The sequence below is a fragment of the Gobio gobio genome (genome assembly GCF_949357685.1).
Source record: "Gobio gobio genome assembly, chromosome: 17".
NCBI lineage: Eukaryota > Metazoa > Chordata > Actinopteri > Cypriniformes > Gobionidae > Gobio > Gobio gobio.
The window spans coordinates 16,543,328-16,565,715 of NC_137110.1; the positions used below are offsets into that span (position 1 = coordinate 16,543,328).

General features: G+C 38.1%; 2 protein-coding genes across 4 annotated transcripts in view; one reads left to right on the forward strand and one right to left on the reverse strand.

Moving 5' to 3' along the window:
* Window positions 1-22,388, reverse strand: part of cyfip1 (cytoplasmic FMR1 interacting protein 1) — a 62,403-nt gene that overhangs the window by 12,634 nt on the left and 27,381 nt on the right. For all 3 annotated transcript variants that reach the window (XM_079840713.1, XM_079840714.1, XM_079840712.1), the window contains exons 13-23: window positions 18,886-19,011; window positions 17,982-18,148; window positions 17,744-17,891; window positions 14,497-14,650; window positions 13,397-13,553; window positions 12,986-13,082; window positions 12,442-12,518; window positions 12,214-12,322; window positions 11,998-12,117; window positions 11,356-11,555; window positions 9,838-9,925 (exon numbers count right to left, since the gene is read on the reverse strand). In XM_079840713.1, the coding sequence (XP_079696839.1) occupies window positions 9,838-9,925; window positions 11,356-11,555; window positions 11,998-12,117; window positions 12,214-12,322; window positions 12,442-12,518; window positions 12,986-13,082; window positions 13,397-13,553; window positions 14,497-14,650; window positions 17,744-17,891; window positions 17,982-18,148; window positions 18,886-19,011 (1,443 nt within the window). The remainder of the gene's footprint in view (window positions 1-9,837; window positions 9,926-11,355; window positions 11,556-11,997; window positions 12,118-12,213; window positions 12,323-12,441; window positions 12,519-12,985; window positions 13,083-13,396; window positions 13,554-14,496; window positions 14,651-17,743; window positions 17,892-17,981; window positions 18,149-18,885; window positions 19,012-22,388) is intronic.
* Window positions 8,361-9,130, forward strand: fndc9 (fibronectin type III domain containing 9; the record flags this gene model as incomplete). The annotated part of the gene is made up of 1 exon (XM_079840662.1): window positions 8,361-9,130. Exon 1 carries the CDS (start codon window positions 8,465-8,467, stop codon window positions 9,128-9,130), a length of 666 nt encoding a protein of 221 aa, XP_079696788.1. The 5' UTR covers window positions 8,361-8,464.

Consider the following 22,388-nt stretch of genomic DNA (forward strand, 5'->3'; position numbering starts at 1 on the left):
AGGCATGGGCAGGGGTGGGCTGAGCCCACCCAAACGTCTGCCTTGCCCACCCAATCAGAATTTAGGAACCGATAGTGTTAATCCATTTTTACGATTTGTGCATTGACTGAGGTGGGCTCGTTTTGTGTTGAAAGGTCGAAGGGCTGTAAAATGCCCCCAAACCATCACAAAAATAACACCAGAAATGTGCAAATTTTTCTTTATTAACTGAAAGTAACAGCGCAGCACATAACATACTCAGACTGTAGCAGAAAAGCAGAGGTGAAAACGGGCAGAAATATTTGCGTGTTATTAAGGTAATTACGAGGAGTTGTATTCGTGAATATGTATCTTGTAAATATTAATATACAGCTCTGATTTGATTTTTGATTTATGCCAAGTTGAAATTATCTAAAAAACCTTGCTCATAAGAACACGCATTTATTGCATGGACAGAGTTAGAACATAAAGTAAGTGTTTAAAAAGCATATGCATAGTTCAGTAGAAACCTTGCCCTCTTTGGCTTGCTGTTAAACTGAATGTAAGAGGCTGTCTGCTTCAATAACAGCACTGAATAAGAATGCCCTGTTTGTCTTTTAATCAGTTTAGGGCCATTCACACAGGGTGCGTTTTTGTGATTAAAAACACGAGACGCAGGTCAGTGCAGATCTAGAGACGCGTTTTTTAAAAGTTATTTTAAGTTGAGTGCTGCGTTTTAGAAAGCATGTCGTGTGCGGTCCTCTGCAAAAGTATGGAAGCGAGATGTGAGTGCAACAGTTGAACTCGTCTAGGGTGATGTTTACATTAGAAACGATAGAAAAGTAGCTCAATTGAAATTAAAAAACATTCTTTGTAGCATTGAATTGCCCCTTTCCACCCTTTTTGCCATAGTTTAGGATTTCATTCTGTTTTCTTTCCAAATTATCACTGGACAGTAGAATAGTCAAAATGTTAGCATTTTATGTGAAAATAAGATTAAATCATGTAGAGGTATGTTATAAAATGGTATAAATATAGTTAATAATATAACAAATATAGCTGCAAGCAGCAATACCGGGGCCAAGCGCAAAGAAGAAGACAAGACATGCCAAAATGGCTGGCAGTGTCAGATCAACTGGAGCAATGAGCAATTAATCACCTTTTAAGATGATTTTAAGCAAAAGGCTGAAAATGCATTGTAGTCTGAGAGTGTCAGACCAACTGCAACAATGAACAATTATACAGTTTAAGAAGATTAGGCAAAATGGCTGAAATATCATATATTGAGTCACTGATAATGTAAGTTAATAGTTTATCACTTTTGACCAATAGGTGGCACAGATACAAAATTGATATGGTGTGGTCAGAATAAGGGAACAATGACACATGCAAAGTTTGATGCCAATATGTCAAAGCATTGCAGAGATACATCCTCAAGAGTCATTTTGGCATCATGGCTCAACTTCGTCGCTGCGGTTTACAAAAACGGTTTCATCTATTGATGCAAAATCCCTAACTTTTTGTTGACACAGTCTGAAGATGATACGATTCGATTTTGGTAGAAATTGGACAAACGGTCTAGGATGAGTTTGAAAAAGTAGGTTTTGATCAAATAAGAACATTGAGGACAGGATGTTTGACCAAATATGGCAAAATTAGTATCTATGTTCTCGGCATGAGCCAATAAATGTATTATGACCAGTTTCATTAAACTAGGCTAATTTAATCAAAAGTTATTAGCATGTTTGTAAATTTTGTTATAACCTCTGACCACAAGGTGGCACTGCCACAAAACTTTTTGAGTACCTTGAAAGCATGGTGCGGAAGACATGATTTTTGGACAAACAGTTCAAAAGTTATAATCAAAAATAGCCATTTTTTGTATCTCCGGACCAGCAGGTGGCGCTGCGCCGAAACGCTGCATGTTGCCTCAGGTCATGCTTGTGATGACATATACCAAGATTGGTTTGAATACGATAACGCGTTGTGGAGATATAGGCTTATGAGTGTTTTTGCAACCGCTACGCAAAATTTGTGTGCGCGTTTATCAAAAACGATTTGACAAATCAACTTGATTTGCAAGATTTTTTGTCAGCATGGTCTGAAGATGATATGGTTCAATTTCTGTGCAAATCGGACAAACCGTCTAGGACGAGTTCACAAAAGTAGGTTTTTTGGAAAATTAAAAATGGCGGGGAAATTATCATGACCGAAAATGACATCATAGGGTGCAATTGAATCGGCATGAGCCAATGACTCTATTATGACCAGTTTCAATATACTAGGCTAATTTAATCAAAAGTTATTAGCATTTTTGTCAAGTTTGTTATATCTTTTGACCACAAGGTGGCACTGTCCTAAAACTTTTTGAGTACCTTCAGGGCATGGCATGGAAGTCACATACCGAGTTTAGTAACAATCCGTTCATGTGTTCATAAAATACAGCATTTTAGCTCATAATTCAAAATGGCCGACAGCCAAAATGGCTGATATGGTAAAATTGAATATCAGACGACTCGGCATGCCGTCCTGAATCTAACGAGACCACTTTTATGATTTTTGGACAAACGGTTCAAAAGTTATAAGCAAAAACAGCCATTTTTTGTATCTCCGGACCAGTAGGTGGCGCTACGCCGAAACACTGCATGTTGCCTCAAGTCATGCTTGTGATGACATGTACCAAGTTTGGTTTGAATACGATAAAGCGTTGCGGAGATATTGCCTTAAGAGTGCTTTTGCAACCGCTACGTAAAATTTGTTTGCGCGTTTATCGCAAATGATTTGACAAATCAACTTGATTTGCAAGATTTTTTGTCAGCATGGTCTGAAGATGATCTGGTTCAATTTTCGTGCAAATCGGATGAACCGTCTAGGACGAGTTCTCAAAAGTAGGTTTTTCGGTTAATTAAAAATGGCGGGAAAATTATTATGACGGAAAATGACGTCATAGGGTGCAATCGAATTGTCTTGAGCCAAGGAATCAGAGGAAAAAAGAATTTCGTTTCTAGCCCTTATGGTTCAAAAGTTATTAGCATAAACATGAGTCTAATTTTGGACTGATGGTGGCGCTAGAGGGATTGAGTTAGAGACTCAAAATTTCCTATGGTGACATTTCAGACTGTCCTCTATTAGTGTGCCAAATTTCATAACTTTTTACCATACGGTTCTATGGGCTGCCATAGACTTCGTGGCGGAAGAAGAAGAAGAAGAAGAAGAAGAAGAAGATGAATAATAAATATAGCTGCAAGCAGCAATACCGGGGCCAAGCGCAAAGAAGAAGACAAGACATGCCAAAATGGCTGGCAGTGTCAGATCAACTGGAGCAATGAGCAATTAATCACGTTTTAAGATGATTTTAGGCAAAAGGCTGAAAAATGCATTGTAGTCTGAGAGTGTCAGACCAACTGCAACAATTAACAATTATACAGTTTAAGAAGATTAGGCAAAATGGCTGAAATATCATATATAGAGTCACTGATAATATAAGTTAATGGTTTATCACTTTTGACCAATAGGTGGCACAGTTACGAAATTGATGTGGTGTAGTCAGAATAAGGGAACAATGACACATGCAAAGTTTGATGCCAATATGTCAAAGCATTGCAGAGATACAGCCTCAAGAGTCATTTTGGCATCATGGCTCAACTTCGTCACTGCGGTTTACAAAAACGGTTTCATCTATTGATGCAAAATCCCTAACTTTTTGTTGACATAGTCTGAAGATGATACGATTCGATTTTGGTGGAAATTGGATAAACGGTCTAGGATGAGTTTGAAAAAGTAGGTTTTGATCAAATAAGAACATTGAGGACAGGATGTTTGACCAAATATGGCAAAATTAGTATCTATGTTCTCGGCATGAGCCAATAAATGTATTATGACCAGTTTCAATATACTAGGCTAATTTAATCAAAAGTTATTAGCATTTTTGTCAAGTTTGTTATATCTTTTGACCACAAGGTGGCACTGCCCTAAAACTTTTTGAGTACCTTCAGGGCATAGCATGGAAGTCACATACCGAGTTTAGTAACAATATACTAATGCATTTGTAAAATATAGCATTTTTTGACAAAATTCAAAATGGCCGACAGCCAAAATGGCCGATATGGTAAAATTGAATATCAGACGACTCGGCATGCCGTCCTGAATGTAACGAGACCACTTTTATGATTTTTGGACAAACAGTTCAGAAGTTATAAGCAAAAATAGCCATTTTTCGTATCTCCGGACCAGTAGGTGGCGCTGCGCCGAAACGCTTTATGTTGCCTCAAGTCATGCTTGTGATGACATGTACCAAGTTTGGTTTGAATACGATAAAGCGTTGCGGAGATATTGCCTTAAGTGTGTTTTTGCAACCGCTACGTAAAATTTGTTTGCGCGTTTATCGCAAATGATTTGACGAATCAACTTGATTTGCAAGATTTTTTGTCAGCATGGTCTGAAGATGATCTGGTTCAATTTTCGTGCAAATCGGACAAACCGTCTAGGACGAGTTCGCAAAAGTAGGTTTTTTGGAAAATTAAATATGGTGGGGAAATTATCATGACCGAAAATGACGTCATAGGATGCAATTGAATCGGCATGAGCCAATGAATGTATTATGACCAGTTTCATTATACTAAACTAATTAAATCAAAAGTTATTAGCATTTTTGTCAAGTTTGTTATAACTTTTGACCACAAGGTGGCACTGCCCCAAAAAATTTTGAGTACCTTCAGGGCATGGAGTGGAAGTCACATACCGAGTTTAGTAACAATACACTAATGCATTTGTAAAATATAGCATTTTAGCACATAATTCAAAATGGCCGACAGCCAAAATGGCCGATATGGTAAAATTGAATATCAGACGACTCGGCATGCCGTCCTGAATCTAACGAGACTACTTTTATGATTTTTGGACAAACGGTTCAAATGGTATAAGCAAAAACAGCCATTTTTTGTATCTCCGGACCAGTAGGTGGCGCTGCGCCGAAACACTGCATGTAGCCTCAAGTCATGCTTGTGATGACATGTACCAAGTTTGGTTTGAATACGATAAAGCGTTGCGGAGATATTGCCTTAAGAGTGCTTTTGCAACCGCTACGTAAAATTTGTTTGCGCGTTTTTCGCAAATGATTTGACGAATCAACTTGATTTGCAAGATTTTTTGTCAGCATGGTCTGAAGATGATCTGGTTCAATTTTCGTGCAATTTTCGGTTAATTAAAAATGGCGGGAAAATTATTATGACGGAAAATGACGTCATAGGGTGCAATCGAATTGTCTTGAGCCAAGGAATCAGAGGAAAAAAGAATTTCGTTTCTAGCCCTTATGGTTCAAAAGTTATTAGCATAAACATGAGTCTAATTTTGGACTGATGGTGGCGCTAGAGGGATTGAGTTAGAGACTCAAAATTTGCTATGGTGACATTTCAGACTGTCCTCTATTAGTGTGCCAAATTTCATAACTTTTTACCATACGGTTCTATGGGCTGCCATAGACTTCGTGGCGGAAGAAGAAGAAGAAGAAGATGAATAATAATAATAATAGGAACGGGAACGGTTTCAATAGGTGCCTTCGCACCTTCGGTGCTTGGCCCCTAATAATAAGAACGGGAACGGTTTCAATAGGTGCCTTCGCACCTTCGGTGCTTGGCCCCTAATAATAAGGATATCTATCTATCTATCTATCCATCCATCCATCCACCCACCCACCCATCCATCCCAAAAAAAAAAAAGCCCACCCAGGATATCTGCCAGCTCACCCTTCTATAGGTGCCTAGAACCGGGCCTGGTGTCACGTTACTAAACCCAATTAAAACAAATTGTTTTTAAACTTTGGCAAACAATTCGAGTAGTAACAAAACTAGGAAGAAACAAGCTATAGTTTTCTTTATTGTTGACCGCTTAAAGATTAATCATAAATGCATGAGAATACATGTCCGTAGGTGTTGTGGCAGTGAGTCAGGGGAGACAGGTCACCAGTCTGAGGGAGTGTTTGAGGAGCACAGTGGGGGAGGAAAATTGCCATGTGTTCCTCAAATGATTGAGGGAGAAAAGATGCGTAAGAGACAGAGGACAACTAAGAGAGTTCAAGCTCTCCCAGCTGTAATTCTGTTTAAAATGCACTCTACGCAAAACATTGAGGTGTCGTCTCCCTCCTCCCCACTGCTCTCTCTCTCTCTCTCTCTCTCTCTCTCTCTCTCTCTCTCTCTCTCTCTCTCTCTCTCTCTCTCTCTCTCTCTCTGCTTTATGTGCCGTCTGCTCTTCTAATCAGATGGAAGAGCTTTTCAGTGCAGCGGCATGAATGCGGAGCTCTTTCTGAAGCAGACTTGAGCCATGCCAAACAGAAAGCTACAGGTCACACACTCTCACACTTCAGGGGGATTCTGTCTGCAACAGCGACACAATTTGTCTGTGAAGTGACTCTTCTCATCTCATACGGTAAGATTTTTTGCTTCTTTACCTCTCAATTTCAGTTTTTCCAGACACACCTCTGTCTCTGTTAGATTACCCCAAAAAATGTTTTTAAATAGGTGTGGATTACCTGTAAAGAATTGTAAAAGACCAATTTAGATAAGTACTGTCTGAAAATACTACTAAAGATAAATATTTAGCAGCTATGCAGATCTGAAGCAGATTGGAAAGAGTAACAGGTGCACAGAGCGAGAGAAGACACATTCTGTTTTCCTCAGAGGGACTTGTCAGTGTTATTGACAGTCTGGAAGATCAAAATGATTAGTGCTCAAGCTTTCACACGGTGCTGACTGCAGAGTAATTACAGTGTGAGAGTGTAACGTAAAGATTCACCACTCAAAAGTCCAATGTGGTGATTTATTGATTGAGTTGATGGGCTTCAAACAAACCAAAGCCATGAGTGGCAAGAGAAACAAAACAAATGGCAACTATTATGAACGAACAAATGCACATTTTAAGCCAAAGATAGAATATTCAGAAATATAGAGAAACCTCGTTCTGCTCTTGAAGAGTTAAAGCAGAGGATATTAGATACAACATTTAAGAAAAATAGAAATTAAAACTGTAAATAAAATAATCATGTATCAGTGTTTGACCATGCATAATGCATGGAAGATCTTAAAACAGGGAACATTGAATGAATAATTATTTGTTATATATAACATGGCAATTTTAACCTCAAAATTATATTTATTGGGCTGTGATGCCATTCAGTTAAAATGACTGGAGAGAATCCCTTAAGAACGTCTCTCTTGGCAAGGGGATATATAGATGTAACGTCAATTGGAAATTCCTCTCCAACTCATTCACATAATCCTGCTTTAGATACCTTGATACCTAGTTTTGGAGGGAAAAAAAATTGATACAAAGTAATCAGGGCGGATAAATAAAAAAATCTGGTCTTGCACTCAATAACCTGGTGCTTTCCCCCACTAGATAAATCTGCTTTGCTTAACACCCTGCTAGAGCAGGGCAATTGTACTTGAATGGAGAAGAAAATTGAAATGACAAAAGAGGATATAACCATGAAAAATTACCTACTCGACCATTTTTCACCAGTTAAAGACAAATTAGACAGAAAAGAACAAAAAGAACAGAAAAAAAAGATACAAATGTATTGACTACTGCAAATGGACAAAACGTATGTTTACAACAAAGCTGCAGGTTTTTTTATATATCCGTTCTCAACCATCAGTGTTACTGATGAATTCCTTTAATGCCCTTCAATTCAAAACCAATTTCAGTCCTGAAACCAATGATTGAAGTTTTCCAATTATTTAACTCTTTCCCTGCCGAACACAGAATTTTCAGTTATTTGTGAGAAAACGCTTCTCCGCCAAACACAGAATTCTCTGGGTTTCCATGTTTAAACTGTTATACGGTAGGGGGCGCTATGACACATCTTCTGAAAAAGTACTGAATCTCCTGATCAAAACACGTGCAAAAAAGATGCAACTCATATGTAATCATATGCATATGTAAAATAACGCGATCGTCAACATTAAACAGCATATTAATCAAAACTGCCTTATGTTACTAAATGAAATGGTGACCCAGAATGAGCTATATGACTGTGCAAGCCTATGGGGTGTTGATGAACTCGTATTTAAATATGGATATTTTTCTTACACAAACGCATCACTTCGCTTCAGAAGGCCTTTGTTAACCCCCCGGAGCCGCGTGGAGCAGTTATATGATGGATACATGCACTTTTACGGATTTTAAAAAAAAGAAACAAGTCACTGCCATTATAAAGCTTGGAAGAGCCAGGACATTTTAATATAACTCTATATATTTAATATTTTATTTGTCCGAAAGAAGAATGTCATATACACCTAGGATGACTTGAGGGTGAGTAAATCATGGGGTCATTTTCATTTTTGGATGAACTAACCCTTAAGCCAGAATCAAGCCCATTGGTAACTTGTTAGTTTTTTGTCCTCTATTCTTCCAGGTTCTTCCAAATCATTGCATGTCATCTCAAACCAGCCTTCATCATCAAACTGTGCGTGCATAAGAGACTGAGACTCGACCTAAAGACAAATTCAACATGACTATCACCATTCAGAACGTCACAGCCACCTCTGCCATCGTCAGCTGGCCGTCTTCTCCGGGCTGTGTGGACACATTCTACAGCGTCATGTATCACCCTAACTGGAACAGCCTTCTAATGGGTTACACGCGCAAGAGTTTCCTGCGCGAGGACAGGGTTCCCGTGAGCCAGACGTCTACCAGTCTGGGCAACCTCAGTCCTCAGACCACATACATCCTCTGCGTCACCTGCCAGTCTGCCAATCCCACCAGAGAGCAGTGCCAGGTCTTTAGTACCCTAGATGAGGGCACTGAGCTCGGGGGGAGCAGCAGGGAGCTGGCGATGGGTGTCTGGCTGGCCAGCAGCATTCTCTTGCTGATCATCGCCGTGGCTCTGCTTTGGGGATGTCTCCACACCATGTGTCCAGCAAAGAGGGACCCAGAAAGAGCCAGCCAGCCAGGTCCAAATAATCCACACTTGGCTCTGACCCCCATGGGTGGGAGCATGGGAAGTGAAGGAAGAAAGTGTCTATACATGCCCGGTTGCGGCGAGGAGGACTCTCAGAATGCAACAGTGATCGAGAACCCTTTTCGAGTCGAGCATGGCAGAGAAATGGCAAACGGGCAAAGTCGTGAACTTCGAACACCAAGTAATAAACACAGATTTGGCCTCGAGTCAGAATAACTGGGCTACCAAATTGTCACTGTTATATACTGACCCCTAAAAGTCTAATTATTATAACTTACACAATGAGAATCGCCGGGGTGGAAAGCATTTTGAGGAAATGAGGCGGAGACAGTTTGGATGGGCTGATGGGGTTAAATAAGCATTTAAATGTCAGATGAATACATCATTAGCTAATCAACCAAGGAAACTGAAGGAGGCCCTCTAGCTTACACTGTAATTCTATGGACTTAAAGGTGCACAAAGTATTGTTTTGGCATACCTTTATAACAAGGTTCAATTTGTAAACAAGTTAATGCATTCATTATCAGAATTTACTAATCTAGGTTTATGTTAAATTATAACATTTCACACCATTATTTTAATTTCATTATTTTAATCATTATTCCTGTTTGAAAATTATAATTTTTTATGCTTAAAGAAATAGTACCAAATTTTCTAATAGACACAAAATTAAGATTCCAGCCATACCAGACGTATATATAGCTTTAATGCAATGATTTTAGTGTCTCTGTGAGTTGATAGTCTCTCTTTGTGCATTCATGGATATCCGTCTCTGTTTGAAATGTACCTTGCGCTTACCTATCTACCTTGCTTAATAAAAACATTTCCCTGTATGTTATGGTTTGTGAGAGGCATATTGTAAGTGCAAGTGAACAATGGAGATGTAACTGATCTAGGTGCGATTTAAACTCTTTTAAACCCACCTTTGAGCCATAAAGGTATTGTGGCTGGGCGTTGGGAGGCTTGTCTCTCTGAAACTCTTGAGAAAACGGCAGTACAGTGCGAACAAATCTAAAAGAAAAGAGTGAAAAATTAATTTGAGCAATTTTGTATTATTGGCTTTGTCACCCAGTTATTGTCATCTCTGTTCAATCAGGCTGCGCTCAGCATGACCACTCGGGGCCCATTCACATGTAACAATACAGTGGAAAAACTCATCACACAAATCAAATCACAGATTTCAGAGTAGCAGGTTTCTAAGGGAAAATTACAAAAAGGCTACAAATATATGTTCTGGTTAAAGTAACTGTAGCTGCGAGTTTAATATAACAGGAGCAGGTGAGAAGAGGCATCAGTGTGCTCTGTGTACCGTATCCATCACGTCTCCCGAGAATCAACAAGACACAATGACTCAAATGAGTCATTCACGCTTTATCAAAAAAAGGTCTTCTCAGGGGAGAGCTGGGACCTTCTTTGCATCCCGAGCTGAAGCTAATATTGCATCCGAGTTTCTGAAATCTTATAAAGGTATCCTCCTTCCAGTTATGAACTGTATTGACACCACAGCTGAACCCCGATAGTTCATTTTGATACTATATGGCTAGTTATGATGAATTTTAAATTCCACAAAATGTTAAAGCCACCTCAACCTGACAGTGTAAAGATGACTTTAGTCTTATTTTTATCCCACATTCAGTTTACTTGCACATCACATCCATACACACCATCTTGAAGACCTCACAATTTAGTTTTGAAACATTTCTCACTATGGATCCTTACAAAGCGCTTTCTTTTTCTCTCTGCTGTATCTTTGAATCCTTGAAAAATTATTGTGTTCGGCGATTATTCAACAATAAAAGAGATGCGAACAGAAAAAGTAATTGGATATAACAGCAAAAGATCGACTAACCCTCAATTCACAGAAAAAATATTGATAAAAAGGTAATTGATTTGCCTCAATTTTCTGCAGATTACACACTTATCAAAAGCGGCAAACTCTGTGTACAAGAGTGTGTCTCAAGTGTGGAAAAACATTTCTGAAACATAACAGTCCTTTCCTGGTTCAAATAAAACAGACATTTCAAACATATCTTTTGATTATTCACATTTAAGCATAGACTGACTATCAATAACTAATGAATTAACTCAATAATTAATCATTCTCTAAAATTAAAGATAAAAGCAATGCTCCATCTTGATGCAAGTGCCTTGGGCGTCTGGCTTGTGATGAAAGAAATGTACTTTGCAATTTGACTTTTAATCTCAATCACTTCTGTTTAAATGAAATATGGATGAATCAATACATATTGCAACAGCTGAAGCCTGAAAGTCTACATAATATAGCTGCTAAAGTGCATTATACAGTTATATTATTGCACAACCATATCAGTAAAGATTAGTAAAGCCTGCATGACTCTTTATTTATATTTAATAATATATTTAACAACAACAAAAAAATCTATATCATTTCAAAATTTCGGGGGGCTGACAGGCTGACCCACCTGTTCGTGGAGCCGTTGTAACAGTAGTTGGGCAAGAAATCGTAGTTGAGTTCCCAGAAGACATGGAGAGTGATTCTGCCATAGGGTGCGGATACGTTGTGGTTTGCCTCGCGAAACATGGCATCAATACTGTCCAGTGTCAAATACTTACTGAGGAGCTTGTGGGTCATCCGGTTTATATCCAGTAAACCCTCTAACTCCTGATCGTAGACAAATAGAGAAAAGCAACTGAAAAAAAAAGCCCTCTCACGTTCTGACACAACAATGATGTTTACAGACAATGCATGTATATGCAAGCACACACAGACTTTGACAACAATTTGTATGAAAACCGATAATGAGCCTTGGAACAATTTCATGGCATTTTGAAATGCTCAGTCTCAGTCAGATGTCCAATGTCTATACATTCACGCACACACACAACTCTACAGGAAGCAAACATTAATAAAACGATTCACTCTCTTGGCTAAATTATTTCTGCTGCACTGAATTTCAATACTGCTATGAGAGCAACCTCTCTTTCATTAGAAATCCTGAACAGGCAAATTTACACAGCTAAAACAAGCTGAGCAAATTCAAGGTCTCCGTAAGAGAAAAATGAAAAATGCATGTTTCCATAAAAACACTTGAAGCATAAGGTACCATGATGGAAGTAAGGTCCTCGCTCTCAAAGCGGTTGATGGCTAGCTCTAGAGATTTGTAAAGCGCAGAGGACACTCGCTGGGTGATCAGGCGGTTCAAGTCAATTGATCGTCCAAGGAGCTGCAAGAGAAAAGGACAAAACAAGATGAGTGGACTTAAAGACAGCATTAATAAACAGAAATGAATGTTATCGTACAGAAGAGTGGCCATTCTTACCTGTACATGTCTCTGTTTGAGCAGCGTCTCGTAACGATTGGAGGAAGGCCACGAGATGTTGGCACCTTGATTCTTACATTCAGCTCTTAGTCTCTTATCCAGAAGGAGACTAAAGAGAGAAATCATGTAACAGAAAATAAAAGATACTTTTTAAGTTCCAACAGAAAAACTGTTATATATTGGTCCTGAAAACGAAATCCGTCCAAATAAGGTTTTGACCAGACTTACCTTCCGGCAAGAATCTTGTAGTAGGCAAAAATTTGATCAGCAAGTTTGTAAACAAACTGGTCAAAGCAGAGATTCACCTGAGAGACAGAAAAAAATCCAGATGCACAAATCACTTAAAAGACCATTAAAGGAAATGAAAGGGATTTTCAACATTCAACACTTTTCCATGGAAGGCGGTCGGTCAAAAGTTTACTTGATAAAGTTTTAAATATGGATATTTTTCTTACACAAACGCATCGATTCGCTTCAGAAGGCCTTTATTAACACCCCAGAGCCGCGTGGAGCACGTTATTTGATGGACAGATGCACTTTTTATGGACTTCAAAAACAGAGCAACTATTACTCCAATTCTAATGCTTTGATTAGCCTGGACTTTTGTAATATAACTCTGAATGTCATATACACCTAGGATGACTTGAGGGTGAGTAAATTATGGGCTAATTTAAATTTTTGGGTGAACTATCCCTTTAAATGCAAAATCCAATAACTGATTTAAAAGACTTTTTTTTTTTAGAATGAGTGCAGAAGGTCAAGAGGGTTTTACCTCAGCTTCAATCTCGTCGTAAAGGAACTGCTTTTTAAACTTTGTGAGAGCGTAGTGTGCGCTGTCGTTGTACAGATCCAGTGAATACAACACGTACCTGTGTAGATCAGACAGACTTGTGAGCATATTTCATGAAAGCATTGTTTGTTTTTGCACATATATGGGAATTCATGTACTAAAAATGTGGTTACACTTCATTTTTAAGGTGTTCTTGCTACAGTGTAATTATACATTTAAGTACTGAGTAATATTCATTAACAACATGTACTTACTATAGCATTAGGGTTTGGTTTAGGGTTAGTTGCATGTGATTATGCATAACTTACTGTTATTACTATAGTAAGTACATGTAACGCCTGTAACAAGGACACTGTAAAATAAGTGTTACCAAAATGTAATTTTTGTTCTCACTCCATCATAGAGGCCTCTTTAATCTCAAGGATGTGGTCAGTGAGGATCCAGGGCATGGACATCTCAATGGGGAACTGGATGCGGCGGCCCATTGTGAGCTCCAGAAAGAACTCACGGAACCAGAGCTGGGACAAATCACAGCACTGCTGCAGTGTCTCTGCAACACAACACGCATGTGCAGGAGACAAAAAATTTACAGCGTCTGATCACATTCAACTAAATAGACTGGTCCGAAAAACTATTTGTACACTTAAAGTCACCATGAAATCAAAATCGTCAATTCTTATTTTTTTAAATGGAACGCTGCCGTGTTTATTATAAATGATTTATCAGCGCACATAAAAAAACGTGCCCTAGTCTAGTAAAGCAATTAAAAACATTAATGTACCCCTCTCCCTGGCTATGACATCTCTCTGATTGACTGGCTGTGAGGCCAGTCAAGTTTCAATCCCTCCCCCTCTATCAACTTGTCACTCAAATAAAGCAATTGCAGCAATTAGCATACAAAAACTTTCTATGATCCAATTATTTCCTGATGGACAAAATCAAGTTCCTTCCTACAATTTTTTTCTTGTTTGAGAAACCGTTGCACTTGGATACACATCAATACAGAAGAAAAGATGGTTGCAATTCCAGTTTCATGCCTCACTTAAAATGTACACATTATTTAAATAAACTATTAAACCAAGTGGCATGTGCAGACAAATGATAATGGAACTTTACTCAGGACTTTTTAAAAGTTTGACAAGCAAGAAGTGTCCAAATACTTTGCAACACAAAATTGTTTAATAATATAAAACCTAGCAAATTTTTACAAATATTGTAAATATTATGCTGTTCACTACAGCTTGAAAGTGTGTTTGTTTTATCTTGCTTGTTTCTTTAAAACAATAGTCATATTAGTGCTAAAGCAATGACATTGACGCATTTTTAAATGTTAGGCCTCTGTGGACGCTGTATTAGTACATATTGGTATGCAAAAAAAGTTTGTTTAATTTGTATAGTTATATAGTTGGACACTAAAAACATGGTAATTTCAGATCAGTGAACAAACAACAAATGTCTAGACTGGGGAGGACAGGCCTGTTCCTGTTCCTTACCACTGAAGTTGAGCAGATGAGTGTAGAAGAATGATTCGCGATGGAACTTCTCGATGTCCAGGATGGTCGGTCCCTCAAGACTACTGCGCAGTGTCTTCTTTGAGCCGCTTTTATCAGCGACCAAAGACTCCAGCATCGTCCTGACCATGTACAGCTATACAAAGGAACAGAAAGCAGCAGATAAAATGACATTAAGTGTCTGATGCAAAGTTGGACACATCTTTACTCTCCACACGTTCAGCCACTCCCCGACAGACAGATTCACATCACCATTCTGCTCTCGACATTTAAACACTTGTGGGGCGTTCTTCGTTGCATTATAGTCTGAGAGCTTTAATGTGCTGATGGAGGGCACACAGGGGTCAAAACCTCCCTGGACATGTCAGACAGGCATCAAGGACTTGTCTGTATCTCTGCCCTTGGATTCCATCTGGAATTGTGTGTCCCCGTGTGGCACTGTATTCTAATACTGAGAGGCTACATTCACACAGTCATTGTTAGGATCAAATTATCCTGTACATAATACAAGACAGGGGTTTTCAAACTTTTTGATGCAGGTCCCTCAAATATGATCCCCTTGTGAGAGACAACCTTCCGAAAATATCTGAGATTAAGACTTCTCTTGTTTCCCCACAAAACTATATGCAGATTTATTTCATAATAGTGCTTACAATGGAATAAAATAATGGCAATTAATCTCATGATTTATGACCAGTTTTTAGAATAATATTTTTAAATATTTTATATATAAATATAACATTTGTCTTAAATATATACATGCATGTGTGTATTTATATATACACATAATAACGATACACAGCACACACATATATTATGTAAACACAAACTTTTATTTTGGATGAGATTAATCGATTGCCCAGCACTTTATTTATTTATTTATTATTAAAAATTTATTTATAAATGTATTTATTTTATAAATAAATAAATAAATTATATATATATATATAAGGGATGCCACAATTCTCAATATAACATTGAACCGTTCGGTACGGCATTCACGGTTCAATAAGCGCTTGTGAATTGCGTTTTTTTCGGTTTCGCATTTAATTAATTATTTTTCTACAAATTCTATAATTTGCCTCCATCCCAATACTGAACAACGCGACATACATTCACACCACACGTTAGTGGTAGAGTTATACTCACGGAACACTATAGTTATTCACAATCATGAAAGTTCATTATTTGCATGCGTTTTAAAGCCTTGCCGGTTTCATTCGCGTGCGCGGTTTTAACATGCGCTTTTCAGAGCGCGCGCACTAAAAGCCTGTCAAACACGTGAATACTGAACTAAGTAGTCGTCTTACTGCGTTAATACTGTCAAATACACACAAGGTTAACATAAACACAGTCGGTTATGTCTAAAGTGAAAGTAAAATCGCAATCGTGTCTGTATATTAGATGTGTAGAGGTCTTAAACTGACAGCAGCGCAGCCAGTGAACACGCGGTCCTTAAAGGGACAGTTCACATATAAAATTGTCATTATTTACTCACTCTAATATTGTTTCAAACCTGTATTCATTTCTCGATGACAGAATTTTCAGTTTTGAGTGAAATATCCATTTAATGTTAATACAACAACAAAAGAGAGAGAAATCACTCACTGCTCTTGACTGAAAAACCAATACAGTAGCTAAGAATCAGTGTATATTTTATAGTGAAGTCTATGTAGTGTTTTATTTTTACATTCGTTCATTCGTTCAATTTCATACTTAAATGCTGCTGTACAGCTCTGAGCTGCCAGTGTAAATCTTTATATATATTTATTTTATATTATCCAATACACTGAATGTGTACAAGGTTTTTTTTTAAAGTAAAGTTTTAAGTTTAAGTAAGGTTTTTCAATTCTTTTAAGTAAAATAAAGAAAGAGTATTGCAATAAAAAAATTGTCTTTTTTCTCTTTAACCTCTTGCGGTTCCTGTCGCCTAAGAATAGAATAACAAAAAATGTATGTGACAAGCCATCAGAACCGAACCGAACCGAACCGAAAACCGTGGGTAAAAACCGAGGTATGTATTGAACCGTGGACTAACTGTATTGTTGCATCCCTAATATATATATATATATATATATAGTAAACATGGTCGGTTATGTCTTGAGTGAACGTAAACACAAAACGCATGATCCGTCTTAAAGTGACAGCATCCTAATAATCCTGCGACTGTCTGTGTTTTTAATGTTAAATGTTAAACAAAACCAAAAAAAGGACAAAGAAGAAAACTATAAGACCTGCCTGAAGAGCACCATTTATTTCATTTGTATCTTTGTTGTATTGCTTGTAATTTGATTGTTTGGGTTTTATTTTATTACTGACTGTTTACTTGTCTTTAAATATGTAGGCTATAAAATTAATATTAATTTATACATTTGGTAAATTTTCTTCTGTCACGGGTCATTGGTGGGTCTGCCTGACCGTCCCATCCATCCATCCGTCTATATATATATAGACACACACACGCCTATGTACACGCCTATTATACAGAACATTGATGAGTCAAGAATAAAAAATGAAAAAATACGACATAAGAACAATCATTACTATAAAATTAAACTGAATCTGGACACATGTATGAATCTCTCTCGAAAAATACCAGAAGCAAAGCACTGCGATCATGTTGAGAGGCATCGCCGATTACAGCTCAAATCCCAGAGGCTCTATTGACATTCAATACAACACCCTTCCGCAGCACACCGGATTCAACTGTGCTTCATGCAACATCTGCGGCAGAAGCAAGTGGAAGATTACAAGCTCTACTGAATGACACTGGGGGAGTGTGTCACCGTGTGTGTGTGTGTGTGTGTGTGTGTGAGAGTGAGTGCTTGAAAAAGCAGATAGCAGTATACCTGGTTAGGTTGTTTCAGGTAAGGAGTTGTATACGGTGAAAAGGGGATTTTTTTAAATCAGCAAGAACAGCTTTCAATTTTCAATCAATTTTCTCAGCCTGAAGCATACTCTGTCTACACTAATACATGACCCCAATCGACTCAATGTCGACATATATAGCTATGCGATATAAATTTCACGTGCTGTAGCATTCAGAATGGAAATCATAAACTACATGCATTTGAACTCTGTTACCCCCTTGAGTTCTGAGGTTTGTTACAGTCACTGTAAGAAAAAACGTTATGCATATATAATGGGGTTGCTATATTGTCTGCATTTGTGTAGAGCATTATTCTGCCCTTTATATGGTATAGAAACTAGAAATTGGAGAGCTGCATACTTGAGTGCTGGAGGGTCCTACAGCACGACGAGGAACTTTGATATCAAATCCCCCTTTAGGGTCCTTCTCGCCCCTCAGCGCTGGGTCATTATGTGGCTCTCTGCCCGTCTCCCAATCACAGATGGTCTTACGGATGGCCTGGAGGACACTGGAACAACATCACTGTCAGCTGCCTTACACAGACTTAAACCACTAGAGCTAAGACAGAAAGGCCATCCAGTTTGCTGCTCTGTTATACCTCTGGACGACGTTCTTCTTCCTCTTGATAGCCTGACGCAGCGGTTCTCTGAGTGTGACCTGGGCAAAGTCTTGCAGAGCTGAATAGATGGTGTGACGGATGGCGTGGTTGAACACGCTTTCCATTCGGCCCATCAGCACCTGCAGGCCCTTTATCATCGCAATGACCTAAACAAGTAGACGGAAGCACATTCAGACAGAGAAATGGAAAACGAACACCGACTCCTAAGAGTTACTTTGGATACACTAAACCAGGGTTATTCAAATCTTGCCCCGGGGGGCCAATGCGATGCAGAGTTTAGCTCCAACCCTGATCAAACACACCTGAACATGCTAATCAGATTTTCATTACAAAATCACAGGTAGGTGAGTTTGATCAGGGTTGGAGCTGAACTCTGCAGCGCATTGGCCCTCCAGGTCAAGATTTGAATAACCCTGCACTAAACAATTGACACTTTTTTTTATTTTTAAACGAATACATTTATTTGTAAAATTCACAAAACAGTTCATCATTAATGTCAGTTCAATCATTTATCTGATTCATTAAATTAATTCAGAGAGGATTCATCAGGCCGATTCAAACACAATTTTAGGTACTGAATTTTAGGTATTCTAAAGAAATAAAAAAAAAAAAAAATTATACAAATATTATTCATTTTAATTAAAATAAGATTAAAATACAATTAATTTTATAATTTAAAAAAAATATATTAAAGGACACCTGAATGAATTGCTCAGCATCCCAAAAAACAGACATTGCCTAAAATGACAGATTCATTCTTTATTTTCAGACTAGGTGTCGAGTTCATAGTGGTGCAATGACCTTTAAAATAGTTGTGGATGTATTTTGTGCAGAAAATTATAATTACAATGCTACGCAGCTTTGGACCTGCGGCTGTACTGACCTCCACCAGAGCAAACTTCTCCTCGCTGGTGTAGTTGTATCTGGTGGCACGTTCATACTCCTCAGCATTGTCTGGGCATTCTTTGTTGGAGTATTTGTCTGTAGGGTGCACCAATTTCCAGGAATACTGCAAAAAGGAAACCATTTTACAATCTTTCATGTATAAATACTATGGTCCATCATCTCCAACCTAATTGGCAAAAAATATAAAAATACATTTTACTAATTGCCAAGAATGGACTTGTTTCAGGCTGTTTCCATGGCAACAACATTTCATAAGACTGCCAGTATCGAGTGTTTTGTTTGGAATGTCTGTTCCAAGGGGGAAAAAAGTATAGCTGGAACTGAATATTAAAGTAAAATTAATTATTCAAATCAAAGGTGAAAATGTTGATGGCCTTGTGGAAGTAAGAGAAAGAACATACACCAGTGGACTGGCAGGCCAGGTCCACTCAATGAATGAGGTTCAAGCTCTTTGTCTTGAATGGGTGGGTTTGCTGGTACTGAAAATTAGAGGTTAGTTAGTCTTTAGTGAGTGCAACAGGCTGTCATATCTTTAAGTGCGTGGTGGGAATGACAGTCCTCAGACAGAGTAAGACATTCGTGAAAATTTTTGCCTTTTGAGGAACTCAATTAAACAGCTCTCAGAGACTGGGCACTTCATTTAGACAGCACTCATTAAAAGAGCATTTGACAGGCTGGTATTTGGTACTTTGCACGCTCAGAAAGCCTCTTTCATGTCTGCTTGAACACAAAACACAAAATGATGTCAAAATGCCCACCGTGGCAAGAATCCTAATACACATTAGAAACAGTTTTTTCGCATTTACAGGTCACCAGGTGTACGTAAAAGTCGATCGTTCTTTACAGATGACGGTATGTTTGGACAGAAGACGAGACGGAGTTCTTTATTAAACTCATAAAAGACAAGAGAACTACAGGAATACTGGATTCTAAACAACAAATAAATGCCACAAATTATCATTAAGACCTCGAAGCAGATATGAGCAGATTTGTGCTTTCCTTGCCATTAATGCTTGGATACCATGCCTACGTCTCCATCGATTAAAAATAATGTGCAGTGCGGTGGATGGGATATACATAAACCTACCAACATATGTAGCATAATTTTGGACTTATCGCGAGAGGAAAAAAATAACATTGAATAACATCAGTTAATGGAAACGCTGTCAATTCACAATAATTTTTTATCGACTTTTAGAAAATATCGCAAAAGTTTTGCACAAATCTGTAATGGAAACGCGACTATTGTCAGTTATGTATTAATTGAACGTAAACAATTGATAACAAGCAGCAATACCGGGGCCAAGCGCAAAGAAGAAGACAAGACATGCCAAAATGGCTGGCAGTGTCAGATCAACTGGAGCAATGAGCAATTAATCACGTTTTAAGATGATTTTAGGCAAAAGGCTGAAAAATGCATTGTAGTCTAAGAGTGTCAGACCAACTGCAACAATTAACAATTATACAGTTTAAGAAGATTAGGCAAAATGGCTGAAATATCATATATAGAGTCACTGATAATATAAGTTAATGGTTTATCACTTTTGACCAATAGGTGGCACAGTTACGAAATTGATGTGGTGTAGTCAGAATAAGGGAACAATGACACATGCAAAGTTTGATGCCAATATGTCAAAGCATTGCAGAGATACAGCCTCAAGAGTCATTTTGGCATCATGGCTCAACTTCGTCACTGCGGTTTACAAAAACGCTTTCATCTATTGATGCAAAATCCCTAACTTTTGTTGACATAGTCTGAAGATGATACGATTCGATTTTGGTGGAAATTGGACAAACGGTCTAGGATGAGTTTGAAAAAGTAGGTTTTGATCAAATAAGAACATTGAGGACAGGATGTTTGACCAAATATGGCAAAATTAGTATCTATGTTCTCGGCATGAGCCAATAAATGTATTATGACCAGTTTCATTAAACTAGGCTAATTTAATCAAAAGTTATTAGCATGTTTGTAAATTTTGTTATAACCTCTGACCACAAGGTGGCACTGCCCCAAAACTTTTTGAGTACCTTCAAAGCATGGTGCGGAAGACCCATACCAAGTTTCGTAACGATAGACTAATGCGTTTGTAAAATATAGTATTTTAGCACATAATTCAAAATGGCCGAGAGCCAAAATGGCCGATATGGTAAAATTGAATATCAGACAACTCTGAATACCGTCCTGAATCTAACGAGACAACTTTTATGATTTTTGGACAAACAGTTCAAAAGTTATAAGCAAAAATAGCCATTTTTTGTATCTCCGGACCAGTAGGTGGCGCTGCGCCGAAACGCTGCAAGTTGCCTCAAGTCATGCTTGTGATGACATGTACCAAGTTTGGATTGAACACGATAAAGCATTGTGGAGATATAGCCTTATGAGTGTTTTTGCAACCGCTACGTAAAATTTGTGTGCACGTTTATCAAAAACGATTTGACGAATCAACTTGATTTGCAAGATTTTTTGTCAGCATGGTCTGAAGATGATCTGGTTCAATTTTCGTGCAAATCGGACAAACCGTCTAGGACGAGTTCGCAAAAGTAGGTTTTTTGGAAAATTAAATATGGCGGGGAAATTATCATGACCGAAAATGACGTCATAGGATGCAATTGAATCGGCATGAGCCAATGAATGTATTATGACCAGTTTCATTATACTAAGCTAATTAAATCAAAAGTTATTAGCATTTTTGTCAAGTTTGTTATAACTTTTGACCACAAGGTGGCACTGCCCCAAAACTTTTTGAGTACCTTCAGGGCATGGAGTGGAAGTCACATACCGAGTTTAGTAACAATACACTAATGCATTTGTAAAATATAGCATTTTAGCACATAATTCAAAATGGCCGACAGCCAAAATGGCCGATATGGTAAAATTGAATATCAGACGACTTGGCATGCCGTCCTGAATCTAACGAGACCACTTTTATGATTTTTGGACAAACGGTTCAAAAGTTATAAGCAAAAACAGCCATTTTTTGTATCTCCGGACCAGCAGGTGGCGCTGCGCCGAGACACTGCATGTTGCCTCAAGTCATGCTTGTGATGACATATACCAAGATTGGTTTGAATACGATAAAGCGTTGTGGAGATATAGGCTTATGAGTGTTTTTGCAACCGCTACGCAAAATTTGTGTGCGCGTTTATCGAAAACGATTTGACAAATCAACTTGATTTGCAAGATTTTTTGTCAGCATGGTCTGAAGATGATCTGGTTCAATTTTCGTGCAAATCGGACAAACCGTCTAGGACGAGTTCGTAAAAGTAGGTTTTTTGGAAAATTAAAAATGGCGGGGAAATTATCATGACCGAAAATGACATCATAGGTTGCAATTGAATCGGCATGAGCCAATGACTCTATTATGACCAGTTTCAATATACTAGGCTAATTTATTCAAAAGTTATTAGCATTTTTGTCAAGTTTGTTATATCTTTTGACCACAAGGTGGCACTGCCCTAAAACTTTTTGAGTACCTTCAG